The 26,709-nt window shown below is 39.9% G+C and overlaps 1 protein-coding gene across 1 annotated transcript; it reads right to left on the bottom strand.

Moving 5' to 3' along the window:
* Window positions 1-339: 339 nt before the first annotated feature.
* LOC100691163 (histone-lysine N-methyltransferase EHMT1) lies at window positions 340-23,363 on the bottom strand. Its single transcript, XM_019356477.2, is given in 25 exon segments — window positions 340-819; window positions 4,405-4,580; window positions 5,356-5,434; window positions 5,539-5,625; window positions 7,206-7,321; window positions 7,745-7,822; window positions 7,994-8,138; window positions 8,291-8,458; window positions 10,289-10,443; window positions 12,281-12,385; window positions 12,476-12,577; window positions 14,188-14,310; window positions 15,605-15,667; window positions 15,669-15,712; window positions 15,812-15,901; window positions 15,952-15,956; window positions 15,992-16,075; window positions 16,208-16,512; window positions 17,346-17,489; window positions 18,484-18,629; window positions 18,780-19,008; window positions 19,591-19,673; window positions 21,054-21,189; window positions 21,298-21,749; window positions 23,265-23,363. Coding segments are annotated over 24 exon segments (3,153 nt in total). The 5' UTR covers window positions 21,691-21,749; window positions 23,265-23,363; the 3' UTR covers window positions 340-722.
* Between the last annotated feature and the right edge of the window lie 3,346 nt (window positions 23,364-26,709).

A 26,709-nucleotide genomic window follows, 5' to 3' on the forward strand; every position in this document is an offset into this window, starting at 1 on the left:
CTTTTTCTTTTAATCTAAACGAAAGGGATCCGTTTTTATGCAGTGGTTTTACTGGGCTGTAAATTTCTCATGAAACCCCTGCTCTTATACAAATTGTCACATCCAGCTTCGAAACACCAAGACAGTGGTGGCTATAATGCAAAACAAAATTATGACATTGCTATGGCTAGATTTACTGTCTTTGTATACAATCTAGACCCTCAAACCCATTAACCCAAGAAGCCTGAGATGAACTGGAATACCAACTGTAAGTCAGACCTCATCATCCGGCAAAGATGAAGGGGGAAAAAAGCTACTTCTGCTGACACATTTCTCTATTAACACAAAAAATAACACAGATGATATAAAATATGTTTAATGACTACAAAGCAAACACGAGGTTAAAAAATAAAAGTTCACAAAAGAACTCAGACTACCACAAATCAGTTAACTTCATTATTCCACACGTAGAAATATGAAAGTAAGAATCCATGAATGTAAAAATCATCTGTTAGTCTCTCAGTCTTCATTAGGACTAGTTTTTCTGACAGAAAAGTAACTTCTTTATAATAAGTTAGATCTTGTGCTTTGGTGATTAAAACATGGCTCTCTTTTATTTCAGGTAAATATCAGACAACATAACTGCTTGTAGTCATGACATTACTTTTACATGGTATCTGGTTCAGGAAGCAGTGATTCTCACATTAAAGAGGCCACAGTAACAAAGAGGAATCAGTGAATTTCTATTTACTAGCAACTGAGTGACGACACTTATTAGATCCACACTGACAGCCGAAGTACTTGCTCTTCACCCTCCAATAGTGATCGCCATAATCGAACCTGTTGAGGAAAAGAGAGCAATTGTGTTAACTTGTTCATCCTACAGCCTGGAAAATTCATGATTTTTAACAGATACTGATATTTGGTCATTTAAAAATCTGATATTCCGATATACTGGCCAATTTTATTTTATCACCTTCCATATTGAGTTGACTGGTTCAGCTGCCCGTCACTACCAGATCAACTGCCTATTTGCGCATGTGTGAAGGTAACTCTACTTGGACAAACTGCCCGAAATGCTTTGACAGAAACATTTCAGGGATTTTGAATCATTCTGCACTCCAGATGCATTAAATGCGTTAAAATGTTTTATCGCGTTGACCGTAATGGCGGATTAATTTGCGTTAACACGTTAATTTTGACAGCACTAGTTTCCAAACAAATTCATCTAAAACTTTGTGTACACATTAGTCTCAGTGGTACAGTGGTTATTTCTGCCCCTGCATCTCATTAAAAGGTGTTGCCATTACTGACTCAATGTGAAAGTCTCATCTGGGACTTTACAGCCTTCCAGGCAAGGTGTTTGGGGTATGTACAGTACCAGTCAAAAGTTTTGACGCACCCTCTCATTTAATGGTTTTTCTTTATTTTTTATAACTATTTACTTTGTAGATTCTCACTGAAGGCATGGGATAGGATGGGATGGGATGGCCTGTTGCTGCAGGATGCTGTGGTAGCCATGCTGGTTCAGTGTGGCTTCAATTTTGAATAACCCAACAGTGTCACAAAGCACCCCCATACCATCACACCACCTCCTCCATGCTTCACGGTGGGCACCATGCATGCAGAGACCATCATTCACCTTTTCTATGTTGCACAAAGACACGACGGGTGGAACCAAAAATCTCAAATTTGGACTCATCAGACCAAAGCACAGATTTCCACTGGTCTAATGTCCAGACCATGTGTTTCTTGGCCCAAACAAATCTCTTCTGCTTGTTGCTTTTCTGTGGTTTCTTAGCAGCTATTTGACCATAAAGGCCTGATTCACACAGTCCCCTCTGAAAAGTTGATGTAGTGATGTGGATGCTACTGGAACTTTGTGTGACATTTATCTGGGCTCTAATCTGAGCTGCTATTAACTTGTGATTTCTGAGGCTGGTGACTCGGATGAATTTATCCTCAGCAGGAGAGGTGACTCTTGGTCTTCTTTTCCTGGGGCGGGCTCATATGAGCCAGTTTCGCTGTAATGCCTGATGGTTTTTGCGACTGCACTTGGGGACACATTTAAAGTTTTAGCAATTTTATGGACTGACTGACCTTCAGTTCTTATAGTAATGATGGACTGTCATTTTTTTTTTTTACATATGTCTGTGTGTGACACATAAATGTTGAAAGAGCAAAAAAACACATGATCAGCTTCTATAAAAGCAAACAGATGTTGCCATAACATGAATTCTAACAGTTGTCAAATAGGGCTATCAGCTGTGTACTAACCTGACTTCTGCGTAACACAACTGATGGTGCCAACCTCATTACGAAGGCAACAACTAAACCCTGACAAGGCACACCTGTGAAGTAAAAACCATTTCAGGTGACTACATCATGAAGCCCACCGAGAGAAGGCCAAAGGTGTACAGCGCCATCAACAAAGCAAAGCATGGCTACTTTCAGGAATCTAAAATATAAAACACATTTAGAGTTATTTATCCATTTCTTTCTTTGCTACATAATTTAATATACAGGGAGTGCAGAATTATTAGGAATAATTTTATTATTGAACAACAACCATGTTCTCAATGAACCCAAAAAACTCATTAATATCAAAGCTGAATGTTTTTGGAAGTAGTTTTTAGTTTGTTTTTAGTTTTAGCTATTTTAGGGGGATATCTGTGTGTGCAGGTGACTATTACTGTGCATAATTATTAGGCAACTTAACAAAAAACAAATATATACCCATTTCAATTATTTATTTTTATCAGTGAAACCAATATAACATCTCCACATTCACAAATATACATTTCTGACATTCAAAAACAAAACAAAAACAAATCAGCGACCAATATAGCCACCTTTCTTTGCAAGGACACTCAAAAGCCTGCCATCCATGGATTCTGTCAGTGTTTTGATCTGTTCACCATCAACATTGCGTGCAGCAGCAACCACAGCCTCCCAGACACTGTTCAGAGAGGTGTACTGTTTTCCCTCCTTGTAAATCTCACATTTGATGATGGACCACAGGTTCTCAATGGGGTTCAGATCAGGTGAACAAGGAGGCCATGTCATTAGTTTTTCTTCTTTTATACCCTTTCTTGCCAGCCACGCTGTGGAGTACTTGGACGCGTGTGATGGAGCATTGTCCTGCATGAAAATCATCTTTTTCTTGAAGGATGCAGACTTCTTCCTGTACCACTGCTTGAAGAAGGTGTCTTCCAGAAACTGGCAGTAGGACTGGGAGTTGAGCTTGACTCCATCCTCAACCCGAAAAGGCCCCACAAGCTCATCTTTGATGATACCAGCCCAAACCAGTACTCCACCTCCACCTTGCTGGCGTCTGAGTCGGACTGGAGCTCTCTGCCCTTTACCAATCCAGCCACGGGCCCATCCATCTGGCCCATCAAGACTCACTCTCATTTCATCAGTCCATAAAACCTTAGAAAAATCAGTCTTGAGATATTTCTTGGCCCAGTCTTGACGTTTCAGCTTGTGTGTCTTGTTCAGTGGTGGTCGTCTTTCAGCCTTTCTTACCTTGGCCATGTCTCTGAGTATTGCACACCTTGTGCTTTTGGGCACTCCAGTGATGTTGCAGCTCTGAAATATGGCCAAACTGGTGGCAAGTGGCATCTTGGCAGCTGCACGCTTGACTTTTCTCAGTTCATGGGCAGTTATTTTGCACCTTGTTTTTTCCACACGCTTCTTGCGACCCTGTTGACTATTTTGAATGAAACGCTTGATTGTTCGATGATCACGCTTCAGAAGCTTTGCAATTTTAAGACTGCTGCATCCCTCTGCAAGATATCTCACTATTTTTGACTTTTCTGAGCCTGTCAAGTCCTTCTTTTGACCCATTTTGCCAAAGGAAAGGAAGTTGCCTAATAATTATGCACACCTGATATAGGGTGTTGATGTCATTAGACCACACCCCTTCTCATTACAGAGATGCACATCACCTAATATGCTTAATTGGTAGTAGGCTTTCGAGCCTATACAGCTTGGAGTAAGACAACATGCATGAAGAGGATGATGTGGACAAAATACTCATTTGCCTAATAATTCTGCACTCCCTGTATCTTGCTTCATCTATTTGATGTCTTCATTATGCATCTACAATATAGAAAGTAGTAAAAAATAATGAAAAACCAATAAATGACAAGGTGAGTCCAAACTTTTGATTGGTAGTGTACTACTCTGAGGAGACCCCAAAGCAGACACTTGACACATTGACATAGACGCTTATTTAATTACTCTCTAATGCTGTCGGACTCTGTTTGGATGGTTGCAAAGTGCCCTCTGGTGGATGAACTATGCAACCTCAGCACTCAAAACTTGGTTCAAGTGCATTTCTCCCATCTTTTTACTTTTTAATTGATCGGCCATTTAGCAAATAGCCATTATTGAGCCCACTGATTTTTCGTCACCACTCACCCTATCTGGTCTCCAGTTCTGATGGACCGACTGGAGAAGAAGGCTATCCGAGGGAAGCGTAAGTCCTGGTGCATGGTGAACACCCTCACAGCCAGCAGGTTGGGCTCACATAGGTGGTTGATGAAGCGACCAATGTTGCCAAACAGTCTTGCATCAATACAATGGGCATCCCCAACCTGCACACATGGTTAAAAAAACAAAACAAAAGAAAAAGTCAAATTTGTATCCTGCTAATGACTGCCTTTTGATAAGATAGATGTTAGAAAAAGGTGACACCACTACGATAAAGTTGAAAGAGCAAAAAACACACATGATCAGCTTCTACAAAAGCAAACAGTTAATCTAGATTTTATCGATCATTTTTTCATAAAGTTGAACCTACAGTGAGCACATGTGAAATGCTGCTCACAGCAGCAATTCTTTTCCAGAATGGCTGGACTGAATGAAAGTGTTCCAACAGTCCTGTCAAAGTCAAATTTCCAACCTTATTGAAATGCTGTGACGGGACGCTAAGAGCTGTTCATAAACAAATGCCTGGGAACTGAAGCAATGTTGTGAAAATGAGTGGGCCGAAATTTCTCTAAAATGACCTGAGAAACTAAGTCAGAAAGACCAAAATCGAAAAGGAAAGCTTTAACCCTAGTCTTAAAAGTACAGAGGGTGTCTGTCTCCTGAATCTATACTGGAAGCTGAAGACTATCTTTCATCCTACTTTTAAATACTCTAGAAACCACAAGTAAGCCCACAGTCTGAGAGTGAGGAGCTCTGTTGGGGTGATACAGTACTATGAAGTCTTTAACACGGGGCCTGATTTTTCAAGACCTTGTACCTTGACCTACAATTACACTTAGACTTTATAATTGCAAAAAATGTACTTCCTTTTATCCATGACTGTATATAAACAAACTGTTGAGTGCAGCTTTAAAAACATATTTAAACTTATTGAACCACCTTATTGTCGAGGGTAAACAGAAAGGAATCATTCTCTCTTTTGTCAGCTTCTCCATCTGTGATGATCTCGCCAACATACCTGCGGATCAGAAAGGAAGTGAGCTCATAGCACAGCTTATTTTATAAATCTTTTATGCTCTAAAACATTACATTTTACTGCTTCACTTATGAAACAATCCTCACTCGCAAATGAATGTTCCTTGAGGGATATCCTGCATGGCTCTCACTCCCCAGCCCATATTCTGTGTCCTGAACAGCTGTAGCCGGACCCTGAAAAAAACAACAAGGCAATCATTTCCTCAATGTAGATGGCAGAAGTGGCAGTATGCTTTAGAGGAAAATTAAGACGGAAGAAATCTACTGATTTGATTCAAGATGAAAACATCTTAGAAAGTGAGTCCTTTTCCTTGCACCGCAAGCTGAGTTCTCCCTCTTCCAGCCTAGGATAAGACTGCCTGCCAGCAATGTCTCGGGCATATAGGCTGTCACCTAATGGTTCCCACAGCATACACATCGAGCTGGCATGATTGATGTGATGCTTTTGCTTTCCTTAGGAAAACCTAAATGCAGTTTAATATCACCTGTACTTGCATGAAACCTCAATCAAGGTAGTAACAACAGGCACTCTCCAAAGAAACACAAACATAAAGCAAGTTTTGAGCTAATGAGCAAAGATTTCTGAAGAGTATGTAAACTGTTATAGACAAAAGTGACAATTTTTAGAGGCCTGGGCCTGAAATACACATTTTACCTAGTTGCTGAAAATGCAGGGAAATATCTGTCTCTCAAAAATGCATATCCTTCACTGTAACTGCAGAAACAGCTATTCACAGTATGTTCTCTGTAACAATAGGAGCACCATTAAATCTTTAAAGGGAAAGTCCAACTGCTAAATAAAGATGGAACCTGTAAGCTCCACAAAGTAACGTTACAAGCAGGCTTAAGCTCAGAGCCTCCTTGCTGTAAGGTGACAGTGCAAACCACAGCACCCTGAAGCACTTCTCCACCCCCTAAAAATAAATGGTAGGGATAAACTGATGCTCTACTTTAGTCAGCTGAATTTGAGATCAAAACAGGGCAATGTGTCAGGCTTTTAAGATTCTTAATTGCTCATAGGTGTGAATGCAAGTGTGAATGTCTGTCTGTCTGTCTGTCTGCATCAAGCTGGCGACCTGCCCAGGGTGTACCCCGCCCCCTCGTCCTAGCTGGGACAGCAAGCAAAGATGAAAACCAGCACAAAAAAGTGATCACCCCAGTGATTCTGCTTTTGAAACATGAACAGGTAGAAAGGGATGCTGCAGCATGACTGCTCTTCTCCTTGTTACATGTTGAAGTTCAGGGTCTGGGTCCCTGGCTGGGGTTGGCGTTAACTCAGCTTTCACTCTAGGTTCTTGGCTAGCTTAGTGTTAGCATGCTCTCTTGGCAGATGCTTGCAAAGAACCAAAGTTGTGTGAGCAGCCTAAAGCGATAATTTCTGTCCTGCATGCCGTTTTCCACTTTACCATTTATTTCGTCCTCTTGTGCAATAAAGATAAGTGTTCATATCCATGCTCCTCTGACACGCAAACTAAAATCAGCTGATTGTAGCAAGTGTGCAAGAACTGATATACGATCAATAGGCAGGCAGACTAACAATTCAAAGTAATTGGCCTACTGGGAACTGGTTTTCTACAAGTACTGGTTCTCGATTCCCAACGCTATTCAGGACCCATTGACAGAATTTATCATTGAGCATCTTCCTTGCAAAAACTCATCCATGTGATCAAAGTGGCTGCTTTCAGCTGATCTTTGTTATGAGGCTCACTTTCTTCACAGGTTTAAAAGTAGAATACCAAACAGCAGCACTTTACCTTAGTCCATTCTGGACCACACGGTTCCTGCAGGTCCTCCAGCAGGAACACGCATGGTTACATTCAAACAGCACCGGGGGCTCCCGTTGGCAGAAGTCTAGTGGTAGTCGACCCTCCTGCAACCACATACACCATGAGACAAATAGTTATTAGGAATAAAAACAGATTTTCTTCAGAGCATCTGTTGGTAATTTTAGTGCCAAGTAGAAACTGATGTGCCTTAAAAAAACAACAACAACAACAACAACAAAAAAAACAATTCTTCAAATTTCTGTTTTAGAAAGTTACAAAGTTACCCGAACTGTCAACAGAATGTGAAGAAACATTATGTTCACAACATCTAGGTTCTTTGTTGAAGAGATAAAGAAAATCTAAGTGGGCCAGGCTGTACTGTAATGTAAAACCAGTTTAGACCCCAACAGTAAAGGAGGCAAATGTATGCTTTATTAAACAAGTCATTAAGAACACATTCTTATTTAAAATGAGGAAATTTGGGTGTCATGTGTAATCATTTCAGCAGGTGCACAGGTTCTACTTACACTGTCATACCAACAACGCAAGCTGAGCTGGCCACATATGCAGGTGCTAGATGAGCAGTCGTCTGTGCAGGTGCAGTGCTGAGTGACACAATCACCGAACTGTTAGAAGCTGGCCATGATAGTAACTATTCTCTTACAATGCTAGTCATTTTCTGCATAATGACTGCAAACTACTTCAGAGCACTTGTGCCTTCTCTGGACTGCTGCAATAAATGTATAATTTACACCTATTATACCTGCAAGTCTTACCTGTAAGTGAGTGATATCTTTGTCTATGTTCAGCGGGGAAGTAACGCAGCTGTCTGGTATATATTTAAAGTTTTCAGGCAATGGCTCACTGTCCACTGCATTAACACAGGTGATAGGCACTGCCTCATACCCCCGAGAAATGTCCCTAACAGACAGAAAAGGAAAACAAAAACCACAACAAAACAAACAAACCAAAAAAATCTACAAGTTTTTAGTTTTCCTTTTTGAGGAATGGCAGATTTTGTGAAAGCAGAAATTCTTCAGCCAACAAAGGAATAGGACAAAGTGCAGCACTACCTGCTGAGCACTCTCTCTCCACGGCATTCCCTTCCTCTCCTGGCATCAGTCAGCTTCTTGTTGGTATTAAGGGCTGTCCACACTTTGGAACCGCAAGCACAGCAGTCCAGAGCTGTTTCTCCATCCCTGTTCCTTTGACTGACATCAGCTCCACGAGACAGAAACAACCTGCATATGGAGAATGTTTAAGTTAAGACTTATGGTAATCTAAAAAAACAGAGTGAAGGTGACAAACAGTGAGATAGACTGGTCCTCACTGTCACTGCTCAATTTGAGCAGTCAAAACCATTTCTAAATCTCATTTACCTAATCACAAACACAGCTATATAGCATTTTTATCTATGCCTAAGCACTAGGGATGGGTATCGAAACCTGGTTCTTGTTGAGAACCGGTTCCCACTGTTTCAATTCCTTGGAATTGTTTGCCATTTTTGCAAACGATTCCCTTATCGATTCCAGTCGCCCCGAATGACGTTGCGGAGCATCATTTACCTGGCAGGGCGCCTAAGCGGCTCAAACGCTCAAAAGTTTGATTATACTTTACAAGAACGGATGACAACAGGGCAACTTGCAATACTTGCAAATTAGATATTTCATTTAAAGGAGGAAACACTACGAATATGCAAAAGCATTTGCTCACAAAACACGCGATAACCTTAAATGAATGTCGTATTTTTAATTCCGCTCTGGACTCGTGAATCTCAACCCAGCAGCAGCGGTAACGTTTGCACGTCCTCTCCCGTTAATACGGCAGGTAAATAATCAACTAACAGTACATATTATGTTAGCGCGATCTGCCTTATTACAAAACCTGCCATTACTGTGCGCTGCATTTAGGTGACCATGATGAGAGACACAGACAGAGTCTGGCTGGCTCAGATGCTGTCAGTTCTCGCTGCAGTCTACCGGTAGCGTCTCCTTTCAGGCCAGGATAGACGAATGTCACCGAGCAGTGACTAAGTTTGTGGTCAAAGGCTTGCACCCATGTGCCACAGCAGATGCCCCCGATTTTCGGTAAGTGAATGTGTTTAATTGTAGGCAGGGACATTACTGGATATTCTTGTGTAATTGCTACAGAACAATTTATGTTATACTTTGTTATTGCTACAGAAGAATATTTATTTTATTATTTTACATTTACAATTTTTTTTTCCTGGGGACCCTGTGACACCCCATTGAAGAGCCGTAGGCTGTGGATCTCTTAAGATCTCACTGTTGGCTTTGTAAGGCCATGTTACTCCTAAATTTCTATCTTGTTCAAAGAGAAGATATAAAACAAAGTTCTAAGCTAATCGACCTTAGTGTTCTCCTTTTTTAAAAAGAATCGATAAGAGAATCGATAAAGAATCGAATCATTAAACAGAATCGAAAATGGAATCGGAATCGTGAAAATCTTATCAATACCCATCCCTACTAAGCACTTTCTAACACACTCAATGGACATATGCAACTCTGTACCTTGAGCAAGGACACTTGCAGACACTAGAAGAGCCGGGAATCAAACCTTCTGATTAATATCAGTTTGCCTCAGAAATTAGGGGCTTCATTTGGTTCTGTATTATCAGTTAAGCACTGATTTCCCAGAATGGAAACCCACATATTATTTGTTCTAGAGCTCTTGCGTATTACCACATTTTCAGGAGAAGCAGACTGTATTTTATAGATAAGGCTTTCTACAGCTGCAGCTGCATTTGAATACTTTGTATAAGAAACAAAATGTTTAAATAATCTGTTTGTGGTTGAAACCAAGAAGCAAACAAATGCAAGAAATTCAGTGACTAAATAGCTGAAAGCTTTTTATGCATGCCGCCTCATTGTTTTGGCTGAAAAATTTTGATTTGCTAAAATAAATGTATTAATCTTAAGCTATAATTTAACCCTTTGTTTCCTCTTTTCTCTCATTACAGACAAACAAAAATTTACCGTTTCCTCAAAATCAGCATCATCATCTGATGTGAAGAAACTGAGTGACCTCTGAGACTCAGACTTCACACTCACATTACGCACTCCAGGTGGTTCTCTCTGGCGGCGACATGAAGCGGTGTATCACCATGAACGTTCACAGCATTCAGGTCGCATCGAGCCTCTAGCAGAGCCTGGGCAATGTCATCGCAGCCTGACAGAGCGGCCCAGTGTAGGCAGACATTCTCTTCCTAAAATGACAGTGACAGGTGTAAGGTGTAAGCCTCAGACATGACATACCTCTACCCTCGGCAACAGTGCTCTAAAACATCTCAACAAGCACTTGCAAAGACTTTACTGAGCTCCAAAAAGTCACACTAGCACTAAGTTAAAGTTGCCAATGAATTTGACTCTGTGCGCGGACTAATCCCCCAGGGGTAGCAGAAAGAAAGACATGCAAGTGAAAAAGCTACTATTTTGAGTATGTGAATCCCTGAACTGTGACCTCAGGAGGAAAACACTTTTTTTGGATACAGATTTCCATCAAGGCATGTAGGCATGTCAGTGTATCTTAACATAAACAGTTTGTTCAAATAATAATAATAATAATAGGTCTCCAAGTAAGGCCCACGACTGACAAAAATCTGTTAGACATAGCTGATATCCTTAATTTTTTTTATTTTATTTGAAAGACACAACTAGCTAAGCCCACCAAGCTGCTTCAAACCGTGTTTGTATGAGGCAAAACAGAAAAACGTTGGCTTGAAGGAAGAGGAGCTAAAACCAGACCCACTTTAAGACAACGAATCTCGAAAAGCTACTCCGGAAGATCCCAAAAACAAAATTATGAAGAAAGAAAGAAACATTTAATTTCCACTTTTTATGGTGACCAGACACTTTCATTACGAATCAACAAGCTTCTTGCACAGTCTCGGTTAATGCTTTTTTTTTTTAAAAGGCAGAATTTGTAGAGGTCAAGACAATATCTCAAAAAATGTCTTAGTTTTCAAAAAATGTCCAAGTCCTAACTTAACTGTGGACTGCCTAGATTTTTTATTTCTAAATAGGTCAGGACTTTTTGTACCAGATGCTTTTCCCCCTTTTTCAATATGTAAGCATTCAGCACAATAGCATATTAAAAAGAAAAACAGTTCCAATAGGAGGGAAAAGCCCCAAAGAAAGGCCAGTATTTCCACGATGTCTTGTGACTACTTAAACTTCACTCAGATGACAGGTTTAAATTTTTTGTAAAGAAATCTAAGGCTACGTTCACACTGCAGGCGAAAGCGCATCAAATCCGATTTTTTTGACCCTATGCGACCCATATCCGATCATGGTATGACAGTGTGAACGGCACAAATCCGATATTTTCAAATCCGATCTGGGTCACTTTCGTATGTGGTACTGAATCCGATACATATCCGATGTTTTAGAAAGCGACTGCTGTTTGAACGGTCATGTCGCATTAAATCCGTCTTTTACGTCACTGACACAAGACAGACGCCAATTATCAGCGCCGGAGAAGCGCCCAAGAGGACATCGCAAACGCTTCCTGGCCATCCAGTGTAGATGTCAGTGAAACTGTTGGGAAGACAACGTTGGAGAAACGTGAACATTTTATTTGTACTGTATAATCTGCAGATTCTGACAGAAATCTGCAACTATCCTTTGAAGCACCGATCCTCTAAAACAGCAATAAGGATAATTATTAGGTTATCTACATTATTATGTAAATAACAAAATAACTTAAAGCAAAAATTGGGAAACGTAAAGTCTGAAGTCTTTATATTAAGGGCCATCAGTCAAACAATATTGTTTGCTCTGGGTCTAAACAAAGCGCGTTGTGTGTCACATCTTCTTTTGCGCATGCGGGCCGCTTTGAGCGTTCACACTAGAGTGCGTTTGCTGTCGCATTTTATTTGTAGTGTGAACAAGCAGACAAAAAAAATCGGATTTGATCAAAAAATCGGAATTGAGCATTAAGACCTGCAGTGTGAATGTAGCCTAACAGAATACAATTAGACTAGTCGGAGAGTGTTCTCCTGTGTGTGTGGAACAAGAGTAAAACAGTATGCCGAGCACACCAACCTTATCTCGGATATTAACATCGGCTCCTTTGGCCAGCAGCAGGTGGACCAGCTCCTTGTGCTTGTACTCGATGGCCCAGGTGATGGGAGTCCACCCTCCATCATCCTGTGCACACATACGCTGAAAATGTCACACCAAGATTCCCCGTAACACATGACTATTAGGGGTTTGTTAGTGAATCACACCGTATTTTACCTGACAGTTGATGTATTTGGATGCCTTGGAGAGCAGATGATGGATTATATTGTAATGCCCCAGTTTAGCTGCCAGATGCAGACAAGTGAAGCCCATGATATCCTGGGATGACAACATGATTCACACTGAACAACACTGCATTGCTGCCAACACTGTCAAAGCCCAGAAGAAAGGGAACTTTATTGACTTCTGGACCTTGTGAGTGAAAAAGGACAATAGACAAAAAACGATGAAGCAAAGTGCACCAAGCAGCTCTGAAATGTTCTCTACCTGCTCCTGCTCCACTCTTTATGCCTTACAGCTGGTGAGCATATTTATATTTCATATAGTAGTTTCAGAAACTTGCTTAACGGGGGTCTCTCGCCTATTTGTTGCTTCAATGCTAATTCTTTCCTCGGCCACAATTACATAATCAATTCTCTGCATAAATAAAAGAACAAATCACAACAGAGCAGATTCTGAAAATACTCAGAACCCTTTGCATATCCTACATTCACTAACCCATAACAAATCAAACTATTTATGTAGATGAAAACAATACACTTCATTCTAGTGTAGTAATGCTGCCGTCATATCATCACACCAGGAAAACCAGTGGATTATTATTCATTACTCAGTAATGACGAAGGTTGACTCAAGACACTCTAGTTCTGGTCTCTAATGTATATGATTGACACATGTGACCTGTTGAGATGTTTGTCGGGACTGAGGCGCCTGGAAAGGGATCTCAGGGTTGCACTGTAAGGGGCAGGCAGTTGGTGTCGTAAGCCACCCCCTCTGTTCAATGATAGTCGTTCACAGTGGACATAAATGGCTTTTATTACTCCTCTTTCAAACCATCTGTCTTCTCTTTCCAAAATATGAACATTGGCATCCTCAAAAGAGTGACCATTATCCTTTAAGGTGCTAATGTACAGACAAGTCTTTTTTCTGTCAAACTGGCTCTTCTATGTTGTGCCATGGATGGCTGGCACTGCACGGAATACACTGTGTTGCTTAGCTTGTGTTTTGGAGTTTTGACTCAATGACCCTCTTAAGGGACAACCCACACTAGGGTTTAAATACCTGGGACTGTCTACCTTTTGGTTTTAAAACTGAAGAAGCTTCTTTGATGAGGTAAAACATCTTTACAAAATTTAAAGAGGTCCAGTTGCTTTCTTCCCAGCTCCTTAGACTATAATGATCTGGATGACCGAGAACCTACACAAAGACAAAGTTGTAGGCAGATTTTCTGCAAAACTGTACCTGGGTTAGCTGCTGCCTGAACCTCTCAATGCCAGTTGTGACCAGTTTCCCATGCAAGGCAGAACTCATGTTCAAACCTCCCCATCCATAAACTGATCTTGTGAATTGTGTAGAGCTAGAAACTGAACAGCTACCAGGTTGCCCATGTAGTGAAATTTTATTTTATTTTTTGCTTTACTGTTTTGGTTATTTTCAGGTCCCTGAATCTCTTCAACTGTACAATAATCTAAGATTCTTGTGATCGCCTGCCCCCCCCCCCCCCTTTCAACAGAGTTGTTAATAAGCAGGTGAAAAAATGAATGAGATTTTAAAAACAGAACCTCAGGTTCTGAAGGTCCTGAGGAGTGGCAGTAGATGACAGAGAGTGGAATCAGACTGAGTGATGGATGACACTGAATCTGACTACAGCATACACCAGGCTGACAGGAGACGTTGATGGTGCCCAAGATGGGGACCGACCCACCCACCTTGTGGCTGACGGACGCTCCGGCTCGAAGAAGATACTTCACTGTGTCCAGGTGATTGTTTTCACAGGCTGCCATCAGTGGTGTTCTCTGGTCCTCATCAAACATGTCCAGGTTAGCTCCAGCCTGTGTGTGCACACAAACACAACGTGACAAGTTTACACACTGACTTCAGCCAGTGCCTTGCCAAACCAAGATCTGTTTCAGTAACGGAAGTTAACAGGAAATTTGTCAGAACCTTTTTTTGATAAACTCTAAAACGATTGTTATTGTTATTGTGTTGTTGTTATTTTTTTAATATAATTTTTAAAGAATAATTTACACCAGAGACTAAACTGGGAATCCTTGACTGGCACATACTGTACTGTACAAAATTTAGGATGATACCTTATTGCTCAATTACTTTATATTTTGATAGGAAAATGGGACATAGGTGAAGCAATATGCACAAACATACATAGAAATACAGTACATACTGAAAAAATGGAGTTTGTACAATTATAATAAGCTTTAAAGTCAGTATCCGGTATGACTACGCCTTCCACCTGTGAGCCCAGATGGGCATGTTAACTCATACAGAGAAACCATGAACAACAAACAGAGCAGATGAAGACAAATGACAATGCTTTGATATGATCATATGGGGGGGAAAAAGTGGAGCGATGTAGAAGTGCTAGTGCATTATCGGAAATCTCCCAACAGTGAAAGCCAAACTAATGGATGGTTCAAGGTCACCTCAACTAAAAGTGGAGAGGGTGTCTCACTTCCGAATCCAAACTGGGAGTTGGTCCAGCCTTGAAGTAACAAATGCATGAACCAGTTTTTTCAGTACCACTCTGAGAAAGGATGGAAGTGGAATTTTAATAATACTGGACAGATAAACAAATGCACTCCGACATATTAGTTCATGGTGCAAGCTGAATTAATTTATAGGATTAGTTTTTTAAAATTTGTTTCTACTTTTTGCAATGATTAATTGGCCATTCATTTTTTAAACTATCTGATAAGGATTTATTTATCTATACTTACTAATTATTTTCTTTTCAAAACTCTATACAATGTCATTTTTCAAGATTAGGGATCACTGATATTAAAAATGTCTTCCCAGGATTTATTTGACACAATTCCAGCTTTCCTCCCACAGAATAGAAAAGTACTGGTGGCCGCCAGTGCTGCTCCTCAGTCTAATAGATCCACATACAGTATAAATGTGAAAATCCTAGGTGACTTGCTTCTTGAGTTATAGTTGCAAGAAAACTTGAGTTCAAGGTTACTTAGATTGAAACTCAAAGATTTCTAGTAGATGCGCCTATGGTATCACCTTGTTCTTGAGTAATCGCATTTACAACTTGGGTGTCCAAAAAGGATGTCTCCAATACGTCTTATGGAGCAGTCTGCAGTGAAGCTAGTATCGTCTCACCTGGACCAGCATGTCACAGATCTCCTGGTGACCCTCAGCAGCTGCTGCATGAAGGGGGGGTGCATCTGTTTTGGCCCTCCATCAAGAAGTTGGGGTCCTTCCCATCAACTGTAACACACAAATTTTGGTCTTAAACAGCCGCCAACAAATAGATCCTGAGTTGATTTTGCTTAAGCCAATTTTCTTCTGAGAACATATGTGAGCTACCTAGTAGCTGGATGACCTTCTGGAGGTCTCCCTGCTTTGCAGAAATGTACAGCTGCCTTGTGGGGGTACTTGACCTTCTTTGGTTTGAGGCTGAAAAAAATAAAGGTTATTCATTTATCTCAAACTGTAAACTTTGAGACCCACACTGATGTCACTCTTACATTTCAAGGTTAACCTTACTTCTCATCATCTAGTGCCAACAGAATGCTCTCCAGTGACTCTTTAGGAAGTCTTTCTGCAGTGTTCACAGCCTCATTCTTTAACCTGCAGAGGAAAAAGAAACAAGTAGTAAGCTTGATTTATCTTTTAATAGTTCCTTTAAATACAGAAAGTCATGTCTTTACTTTTCATCTGTGAGGAAAAGCGATGACATGGGCACAAGCAGCACTATGTTACCTGCTTGGGCTCTCATCTCTGCCTCTCTGCGGCTCACTGCTCTTTTTAGCTCTGAGCCCCTGTATTCGTAACATGTTTGGGACTGAAGGCGGCGTAGCCACCACAGATACAGCTGGAAGCGATGACCCAGGATTTAATCTAGGGACAGAGGGTGACAAATCAGCCTTGGGGACTGTGACCTCCTTCGCCCCACAGGCATCCTCTCCACAGTGGGGGCAAAACTTTCGGTCCTTCAGGATGGAGGCGCAGTCACGGTGAAAGCGGTGGGAGATGCTGCCATAGGGCCTGCACTCCATGAAGGTGCCCTGTGGGATGAAAGTTAAGAAGTACAGCAGTGAAACATTCAACATGTTTCAGATTGAAACATTTCAGGTGATGTTTTTAGTTGTCAAGCCACATATACACTCAAAGCGATTACTAATATTTTGTGTTGATTTGTATTGATTTTAAGACAGGAACCTTCCTGGAAGAGAGGTCAGAAATCTGTAAATGAGTCTCTTGGAGGAATGTGACATCCCCTTTAAATGTGTAAAGTAAATAAACAGTGCATGTGGAAAGTATTCCGAGCGCATCACTTGTTCCACATGCTGTCATGTTAGAGTCTTAATCTCTGACACCTGATTGTCCTTTAAAAATTTTTAAGTTGTAGTACAAGAAATGCCTGAGGCATTGGCCTCATTTTTGTGTAAATGGTTGCATACAACTTTACTGTTTGCAAAATTTGTGCATAAGTTTTTAACATGTACACTTTCTATTTGCATTTCAAGTTATGAAAAAGATTCGCTAAACATGTTTGTGGTTTTTACAGTAAAAAAATTCAAACTTTTTCTTATTCAGATTGTTTTACATTTTTTGTTTGATTGTAATTCAATTGTGTTAATATAGTATGCCAAAATGAAAAATGTTTTTTTAAAGGTGAAATATAAAGGTAAAATAAAAAGTTGTCAAAAACAGCCAATTACACCCTGGACCCCAAAAGGTTAAAGATCAAAGTCTTCTCTGATTATATCCTGACTGCTTCATTTCAGATTCAGTGTGGCGTTGGGCTGAAACAAAATGTCCAATATACTGCAGTATATTTGAGCATGTACTGCAGTACATTGATAATCTCAGGACTTTGTGTGCTTTCTCTGCTCACCGTCCTACAGAAGAGTCCACATCCAGGGCAGCACTGGTGCTTGACCATACCGGCTCGGTGATCTTCGCACAACACCAGCAGATGGACAGTGTTGGAGGGGCGCATCATTTCCTGCTTCATCACTCGCCTGTGACAGCGATTTAGCTGAGCGGACACAGACAGACACAAAAAATGAATACCGCACTGGTGCAGCATTAATGCAAACGGGGTTATTGTCACGCTGCATGAAAGGACAAGTTCAGCCAAGCTTTAGCTCGCAAGCAGATGGTCTCGCTTTTGATTTTGGAATACTTTGGTATACAAAAGTGGCTACAGAACAAGCTCAAATCATCACCTCTCCATCACCGTGCTTGACAGCTGGTATGAGGTGTTAGGTTATTGCCAAATGTGGCACTGTGTATTAAGGCCAAACATCTGCACTTTGATCTCATCTCTCCAAAAGACATTGATTCAGAAGTTGTGCGTTTTGTTCAGATGCATCTTAGCAAAGCCAAGCTGTGATGTCTTTTATAGAGAAAAGAGGATTTAGAAACCTTTCCTATCAAGCCATTTTTTAAAATTTTTTTTACTGTGATGAACTTTAACATTTAACATGCTAAGGCCTACAGAGTCTGACATGTAACTCTTGGACTTTCTGTTTTAGCTGTCAGACAGATTTCTCTGACCACTGTAGTCTTCCATTGTGGTGAATTTGCTGGTACATCCACTCATGGAAAGACATTCTCTCTGTTGCATGATACGAGTTTATATTATTTGGAAATGGCCTTAAAACTTGTCCCAGCAGCAATTGCTTCTTTAAGACCATTACTAATTTTTCAGCTAACACGGCTGAATGCTCCAGGCCCTACCAAAACCTCTGCTTGTATAGAGATGCCCACACTTACTAATGGTCATCTAATCAAGTATATTTGATTAGCAGCACTACTTAATCTCTTAATTCCTATCGAAGCAGAAAGGCTGTAGTTAATTTTTCCATATACTACTTGGCTAACCGTAACTCTTAGCTAAATAAAAAGTCATGTATTGTTTATCTGAAGATGTTTACAAATAAAATTAATTTCATATAGTTCACTGTAAAGCTTTTTTCTCCAGGGGCAATGAGACCATGAATGTCTTTGTTATTCCAGCAGATCTTTACCGTTCCATCTGCACTCTCCGTGGCCATGCAGGTCTGGTCCAACGCAGAGAGGCCTCCTCTGCTGTTAGGTGTCTCCATGCGACAGCAGCATAGCGGTAATTCCTCAGCCAGGTCTGTTTCTGCCACTTCAGAATATGCTGCCAGACCTACACACAAAATCCTGTTATTCTAATACACATCACAGCAAGCCTGTGACCTCTGTGCCCTCTAAAACTGAGCATTGTAGAAAGAAAAGAGAAGACGTGATGACTTTAGGTTAGAGGTAATCCAGTTATCATTCAGTAAGATCATCTTACCTGGTGATATGGATGGCGAGAGAAGCTCCTGCTGAGCTTTCAGGTCCAGGCAGTCCAAAGCCAGCTCTGTGTATTCTACATGGCTGCCTTGTCCTGACTCCATCTCCTCCACGTGCGATTCACCCCTGACAGCTGTCGTTGCTCCAGCCTGTACAGTTACAGGTGGAATCACTGGTTTCTCAACAGCTGCAGTTTGGTTCTTCTTCATTCTGACTTTAGGCTCCTCTTTCTAAAACACAGAAAAATAATAAAAAATAAATAAAGACAGGAATAACATTTTCTGACATTTTATGTCTAGTCATTTGAAAAAAAGGCTGGTCTACACTGGAAGTAGTCTGCAGGAACAAGTCCATGAAAACAACACTTGCCAACCTCAAAGTCCAGTGGGCAGGTCTCAAGTTAAACTTCTCAACTTCTAGGTCAAGTGACTACCAGTGAGAGCAAAGTATTGACATTATGATTGACATGTATGATAACAAATTAAAGTGAACGAGTGACCAGTAACTACAAAGCAATTTTTTGCAACAAGCAAACAGCATTCTGTGTAGACATCCTTTTATAGCAAAAGTTCTGAAACAGTTGAACAAGAAAACCACATTGTGACAGTGACAAATGAAAAATGCCAATGTCCCACTCAGAATCAGTCTGACAAATAATGAATTAAACCCATTTAGGAAAACATACAAGGCCATGAGTTTCAAGGATCTGCACTTGTTATTAACAACTGCGTAATATCTTAGTAGAGTGCCTCTTTTCAACCCAACCCCCAGTCAACGTTTGTGTCAGTGAGCAAATAAATTAATGGACCTGCCTTCTCTGGCTGTTTAACTGCCTTGGCCTTCTTTTTAGGGACCAGGTTGTACATTCCCATCTTCCGCTTCTTCCTCTTTAGACCTAGGAAAGGGACAAAAAGACCAAAATCATTTTACCATTTATTCTGTGAATGCCAAAACTGCGAAATTATATACTGCCAATTGTATTCACTTGTCTGCCTTCACATGCACATGAACTTTAGCGACATCTCATTCTTAAATATGATGGTGGCCTACCCTTTGCAGGTATAACAGCTTCAGCTCTTCACAAGGTTTAGCAGAGTGTTTATGAGAATTTTTGACCGTTCTTCCAGAAGTACATTTGTGAGTTCGGAAACTCACGTTGAGTGAGAAGGCCTCGGGTGCAGTCTACGCTTTAACTTGTGTCTGTAGCGATTGGCTATGCAGAAAGTTTGCAACTTCTCCGCATCTGCTGACCCTGCTCTGTGATTTTCTGTGGTCTACCGCTTGATTCCACTTTGATATAATACCACTAACAGTTGACTGTGAAATATTTAGAAGAGAGGAAATTTCATGACTGGACTAGCACAGGTAGCACTTTTTCATGGTGCCATACTAGAATTTACCGAGCTCCTGAGAGCAACTCATTCTTTTACAAATGTTTGTAGTAGCAGTCTGCATGCCTTTTGGCAATAATTATATTTTTAAAAACTTCAGTTTCAAATTAATTCAATTCAGTCCATTGAAGTTAGAACTACAAAAAACTTTGGAGAAAATATTTGTATACACGTTGCTGATGTGAAACTCAAAAATATAGTGGATGAAACTCAAATCTCACCGTGAGAACGGTTTTGATTAATAGTGTAAAATCATGCAAATTCAAAACATTTTTAACATAATAACATATTATAAATTAAAAGTAAGAGCTCAAAAAATTTGATGTCTTTTGTAAAGAGTGACCTACGTTAGCAGGTCAGGAAAAGAAATTCTATCAGTGCGGGTATATAGGCTTTAATAGTTTACTTTTTAAAAAAAAAATATTTGGAGCATTATTAGTGACTGCACAGCTACAATTTACACCTGTTTACTAAATGCCTCACACAGGCAACTGGAAAACAAGAACAGAAAACAATTTTTAGTCAAAATTTAATAACTACTTATCTAAAAGCCTTTAAAATTATATGGCTTTTCCACCTGTTCCCAGCAAAAAAATCTGTTAAGTGTGTAAGCAGTTCATATGAAGTAAAGGTAGGGAACAGACACAGATATAGAGAATTCCTCTTTTCGTACTCAGAAGCAAACTGCTGTTTGGACACATTTCTAAACATAGCTCCTTTGATATATATGCACAGATTTCTTCTTTGCCTACTCCTTTGAACAGTAAACGTGGCATGCACTTTGGTGCATACTTGTTACTTATGATGCCATCTGTCTGCAGCAAACTGGAATCAATAAAAGATTTCATTAAAATTTTAATTTCCAAAGGAATGGATGGACTGACCAGCCTGAGGTTTGACTGAAGTGGAGACAGTCCTCTTTCCTTTGCCTTTGGGGCCGTGATGAAGCTCCATGTTGAACAGCGGTCCAGACTTCACTGAGTCTCTCACAGCCAACTTTGACATCTTCAAACTGGCACCCTTTGCAGATGATGAGAATGTGATGTTATCAAGTTCATATGTGCATTATATAAACACACAGCATATTCTAAATACTGCCTGATAACATTTCAAAGAAAATCTGTTTACCTTGTCAGTAGACGGACTTGCTTGCACTTTTTTTCCTGCTGTCACCTGTGATGAGCCTGAACTGTGAGCCTGTCTTTCTGAGTTCCCAGCAGCAGTGGTGGCGATGGCAGCCATTGCAGCAGCAGCAGGTCTTTCTCTGAACAGTGGAGTGGTCACACATCCAGCAGTGCCCAGAAAAAGGCTGACCGGAGATCCCAGAGGGTTCCCAGCTGCTGTCCGTTTGCTGTGAAAAGCTGCGTTGGCTATGGGTGAGCTGTGAAAGGGAGTTATCAATACTTTGGGCCTTTGACTGCTCAGTGACACTTGTCCTTTGACACCCACAGGTGTTCTAGAAGCAGGACTTGAAGGTCGTCTGCTGGGAGAAGGACCCTCATCGGCTCCGCTGTGATCCATTGCTGTGCTGAGGTGGCTGAGTGTTGGAGCACGTCAGACTGTGGGTGCATTAGAACTGCCTAAAGATTCAAGAAAAAAAATTAAGGCCACAAATGCTTGTTCCAGAAAAACGTTGCTAAGCTCTTTAACAGGTCTTAGGAGAGGTTTTACGCAGGTTCATCCTTGACCTTGAGCTGGTGTTGAATTTAAGGTTATTATCAGTCATTGAACAATAGCTATATTCAAGACATCCTTTATGGCACCAGATTTCCTTTGATCCTCAGGGTTAAAAAAAAAACATTTGGTGTATCTCAAATAAGTTTTAGTCTTCCCCTAAAAGGCAATCACCAGGTTTGTAATAAAAATAATTGAAAACATTCGTGCAAAGTAAGGTTTAATTAATTTGAGCGTAAAATTTGTTCATCAAAATAATCACATGTAGTACTGTTATCTGGTTAGACTTTTTTCAACAACAGGTTCCTTATGCATGTAGGTTGAAAGGTTCCTTATGCATGTAGTGACCTTACCAAAGGGCCTTTGAGCTTGTTGTAAACTCACTACATAAATAAAGCTCAACTGAAAATTAAATTGTACTGTCGTTTTTAGCGCTCCTTTTCGAGGTTACACTGCGATGAAGTTTGAGACATCTGATCTTAATACGAACTAAAAGCAGTGCAAATACCCTTCTATGAACATTAAATATTCAACAGAGAAGGCATGGAGAGTGCAGCAAAAACACAATTATCACATATTTGCATGTCAATGAACTTTGACCCCAAGGGGTCTGGCCAGTAATTTTTGTCATGTTACGTGACACACCACGCAGTATACATATTTCACGTCGCCTATTTGCGTGTTTCGCTTAGGACAGAATTTTAACAACTTTAGTATACATATTAGTTCGAAAGCAGCAGTAAAGAAAAAATACGAATATTTGGTATCAGTTTGTGGCCCTGTTTTGTTTACCAATAGCAGCTCAGCGGTAACCGATCTAACCACCGTTTATCCTAAAAGTAAACTTAGCGGGTACTTTCGAAAACTACTGAATGTTATTCAGATGCACTTTCTCTTGTCTCGGGGTTGTTTGGAGAATTCCGAAAGACGTTTCCAAACAATCCAAATGAAAACGACGTATTAATGCAAAATACGTTTTTGAAATGCCATTTCCCATGTTATTCTTGCAGCAGATGGGCTGCCATTTTTATTTTCATTCGGAAGCAAAAGCCTAAATTAGGAAACGACTTCAAATATTTGTAATCCTTTCGTTGACGAATTCTTTTTAGTCGTGATCACTACATGAATCTTTGAGGAATCTCCAGATACCACAAAACAACTCGGCGTGTCTGAAAAGCCACCTTTCACGCTTTTCAAGTATTACATGTTCTTTAGAGACTTTAGAGAAGTCAACAGTTAGCTCTGTGACCAGAAGGTATGCTAATACATAAGAAACACAAACTGGGTTAAAGATGCAAGAAAGGCCGTGCAAAGCTCGCTTCCGTAGAGAAGCATTGCAAGCCACGAGTGATAATGGACAACCAGAGGTTGTAGCGCTAAAAGCCAAAACAAAAAGTTACACCAGCAGAGTTTCATCCTACCTACACTCATCCGCATAGCTGTCCAAACTAAGGTGGGACCGATGGAACAGGAACACTACGGTCCTCACTTCCGCCCCACCCGCATGCTCACGTGACGCATTGCGAGCGCTTGCAACTTGCATCCTTGGCGAAATCTTTTTCAAGTGTTGTAGAGTGTCTCTGCTTTCATTAGCCGAAGACCTCGGCTCATTCACTTAGAACAGTACGAACCCGGCGTATTTATTTATGCTAAAACTGCCAGTCTATAAACTGGTAATAATACTGCCACTACCTCTGTTAAGCCGGTGTTTTTCGGAGAATTATCAAACAATCTCATACTTTATTTCAAATAAAGATTCTGTGTTTTAGTTAAACACTACCTGAAGTTCCTTTATTTGTTAGGAAGGATTTGTTTGTTGTTGAGTGCAATGTTAAATTCAGTTCTTTAAAAACAAATCCTTCCTTGTTAGGAAGGATCTGTTTGTTGTTTATTATGAAGGCAATATGAGCAGAGATTACAAACATGTTGAGGGATTAGCTGTGTTAGTTCAGTGAGAGAGTCAAAAACTAATGTGTACACTTATGTCTGCATTTTTATTTTATTAAATACTAAATGCACTACTGTACTACTTGAACACTAAAGTGGCCTCCCAATGGGATGACAGTGCCAGCATTGGCCCACAGCTCATTTAAGTTTGAGACCCCTGCTTTAGAGTAATTATTCTCAGCTTTTCTGATACATTGTCATCACATGCTGAGTCAAGACACATAGGCATGATTTACATTTCTTTCCTCTTTTGTGCTACCCTGCCTGAAAATAGAAGTGCAACACTTCTATCTGATATCAGGCTGCTTTCATGCCTTGTATAATTTGCCACCTGTAATGTACATGAGTTCTCTGTTTACAAAAATGACAATAGCTTATAGGTGTCTTGGGAGCATTATAACTCGGCTACTTAGGCACAACAACCCTTTAAGTGGAAAGTGACTTACTTTTAACATGTTGTGGAAGAGCACAGGTGGATCAATGCGCACATACATCACACTTGGTGTTCTTCTGTTTAGAACATAAAGTAGTGTCACTAAACAATGTATTGCTATTGCTAAATACATGACACCTCTCTTGGAAAATTAAAACCACAGCAGCTTTTTATAGTTCTTTTCATTCCCTATCAGCTTACACAAAAAGTCTACTCTGAAGAAGATTATTCAAAACATGCAACACAGTCACCAATCTTTCTAGGAGTGGAAATCCCAGCAAATTCACCCTAAGTCAGATTGTACAATACAGAAAATAAAAGAGCTACATCTCACACTCTACAGGCTTCAGTTAGCATGTTAAATGTGAAAGTTCAGTTAGAAAAAGACTGAACAAAAATGGGCTCAGTTGAGCAATTAACCAAAGAGACACATTGCTCTAAATAAGACTCCCCAATCCAAGTAGTCACTAAAACCTGGAGGTGGATATAGAGGCCTGATGGCCATCTCACACATTTATTCAGAATAAAACAGGTTTTTGTGTTTGCGTCCTGGAGGACGTCAACATAACATGTACCCAGTAAACATCAGTGCAGATAGCTGTTCATAAAAATCTCAGCATAACACATTGTATATTTGACCTGGATTTTCACTCTGTGAAATCCAGAAATGAAAATTACTCCATGTTTTGAACTGATTAAAGAAAAAGAAAACCCCAGAAGGTTTGAACATCCTAATGTGTATCTGCTTTTATTTTTTTTTAAAAACCCACAAACTTGAATTTGGTTTAATCACATTGGAAAAAGAAAATTGGAGGATCAGGACAATAAGTTGGCAAAATTGACTGTTTCCTTAATCAGAACAATAATTCTGATCTGAACTAAAAATGCTGAAATGGGTTATTTTCTTTCTTCTCTACTGATAACTGTTTTAAATGTTTAGTTACTTCTCGGTCTCCATTAATGCTACTGGTACGTTTAAAAAAATGCAGTTTAACTTTTTGATTGAAAGAGATGAAAACTATTTAATGTGTGACACTTAGAAAAAACTGAAAGCTTAAAAGATTTGGAGGTCCAACTGTTGTTATACAAGGGGTTTAAATGACATTAGATAGAAATGTTTAAAACGTTAATATGGCAAATTTATTTTTATATAAGTCAACAAAATGATTTTGGTTAGTGCTGATGTGTTTGGAAAAAGGTTTGGTAACTAATAAGTTGAGATTTAATATGATAAACTGAGAGTAGATAATATAATGTACACAATAGCTTTAAATGCTGTATATGGGCATCCGTACACCTATAGGTAATTTATCAATCATCAGTCATGAATTCTAATCAATGTGAGTTTTAAACATTGATATGTCTTTGCATTTCTGATTAATTTACAAAATATGAAAAAGAATTTGAGTGTATTCAGAAAAAAGTTTCCAATTGACTTCAAACTTGAGCTGAGCTGAAGTTTAGATTGCAATGATGGTGTACAGTTATCTATTATGGAAGAAGATATAGAACTAGAAAAATTTGCATTTCCTGCGAAAATGCTGTGTGGATGCCTTAACGCTGAAGTTGCCTGCTGAAAAAGCTGAAAAAGTTGAAAACTTGCAAAACTTATATGGCGGTGAAGAAATTGAAAATTCTGCTGAAAACCGGTGAAGAAGCAGAATTGTTTTGCTGAAAAGTGGTGAAAAGCCAAAAATTCTACTGAAAGGGGTAAAGACAGAGAAATTGTTGCTGAAAAGTGGTGAAAAAAAAAATGTTGCCATGAGCAGGATTCGAACCTGGCCCTCCTAGTCTCAAGCCAGCTACTCATCTCACTGAGCCAAAGTCACTCTCAATAAGTCAAGCTCATTCTCACAAAGAAGAGGTGGAGAGACAGACAATTCTGCTGAAATGAGCAGAAGTTGCTGAGAATTGTGCTGATAAGAGGAGAAAAGGCTGAAAATTCTGCAGAAAAGAGGTGAATCAGCAGAATTTCTGCTGAAAAGAGGTAAAGAAGAAGAAAGTTGCGCTGAAAAGAGATGAATCAGCAGAATTTCTGCTCAAAAGTGTTTTTTCTGAAAACAGCTGAGATTTGTGCTAATAAGAGGTGAAAATTCTGAAAATTCTGCTGAAAAGAGTTCAATCAGCAGAATTTGGGCTGAAAAGAGTTCTGCAGAACTCTTTTCAGAATTCTGCTGAAAAGAGGTTTTTGCTGAAAACAGCTGAAAAAGCTGGGATTTGTGCTGAAAAGTGGTGAAAAAGCTAAAAATTTTGCTGAAAAGGGGTGAAAAAGCTGAAATTGAGTTAAAAAAGTTTAACTGTTAACTGAAAGAAATGTTGCCATAAGCGGGATTTGAACCCGGGACTCCCAGTCTGAGAACGGATGCTCATCTCACTGAGCTAAAACACAGGTCATCCCGGCAAGGAAAATCAGTGACGCCACTGATAATATGGCAGAAATGGGCAAAAAATATTGCAAAAAAAAATTCAATATCTCAAAAAGTATA

The sequence above is a fragment of the Oreochromis niloticus genome, unplaced genomic scaffold (genome assembly GCF_001858045.2).
Source record: "Oreochromis niloticus isolate F11D_XX unplaced genomic scaffold, O_niloticus_UMD_NMBU tig00003718_pilon, whole genome shotgun sequence".
Lineage (NCBI taxonomy): Eukaryota > Metazoa > Chordata > Actinopteri > Cichliformes > Cichlidae > Oreochromis > Oreochromis niloticus.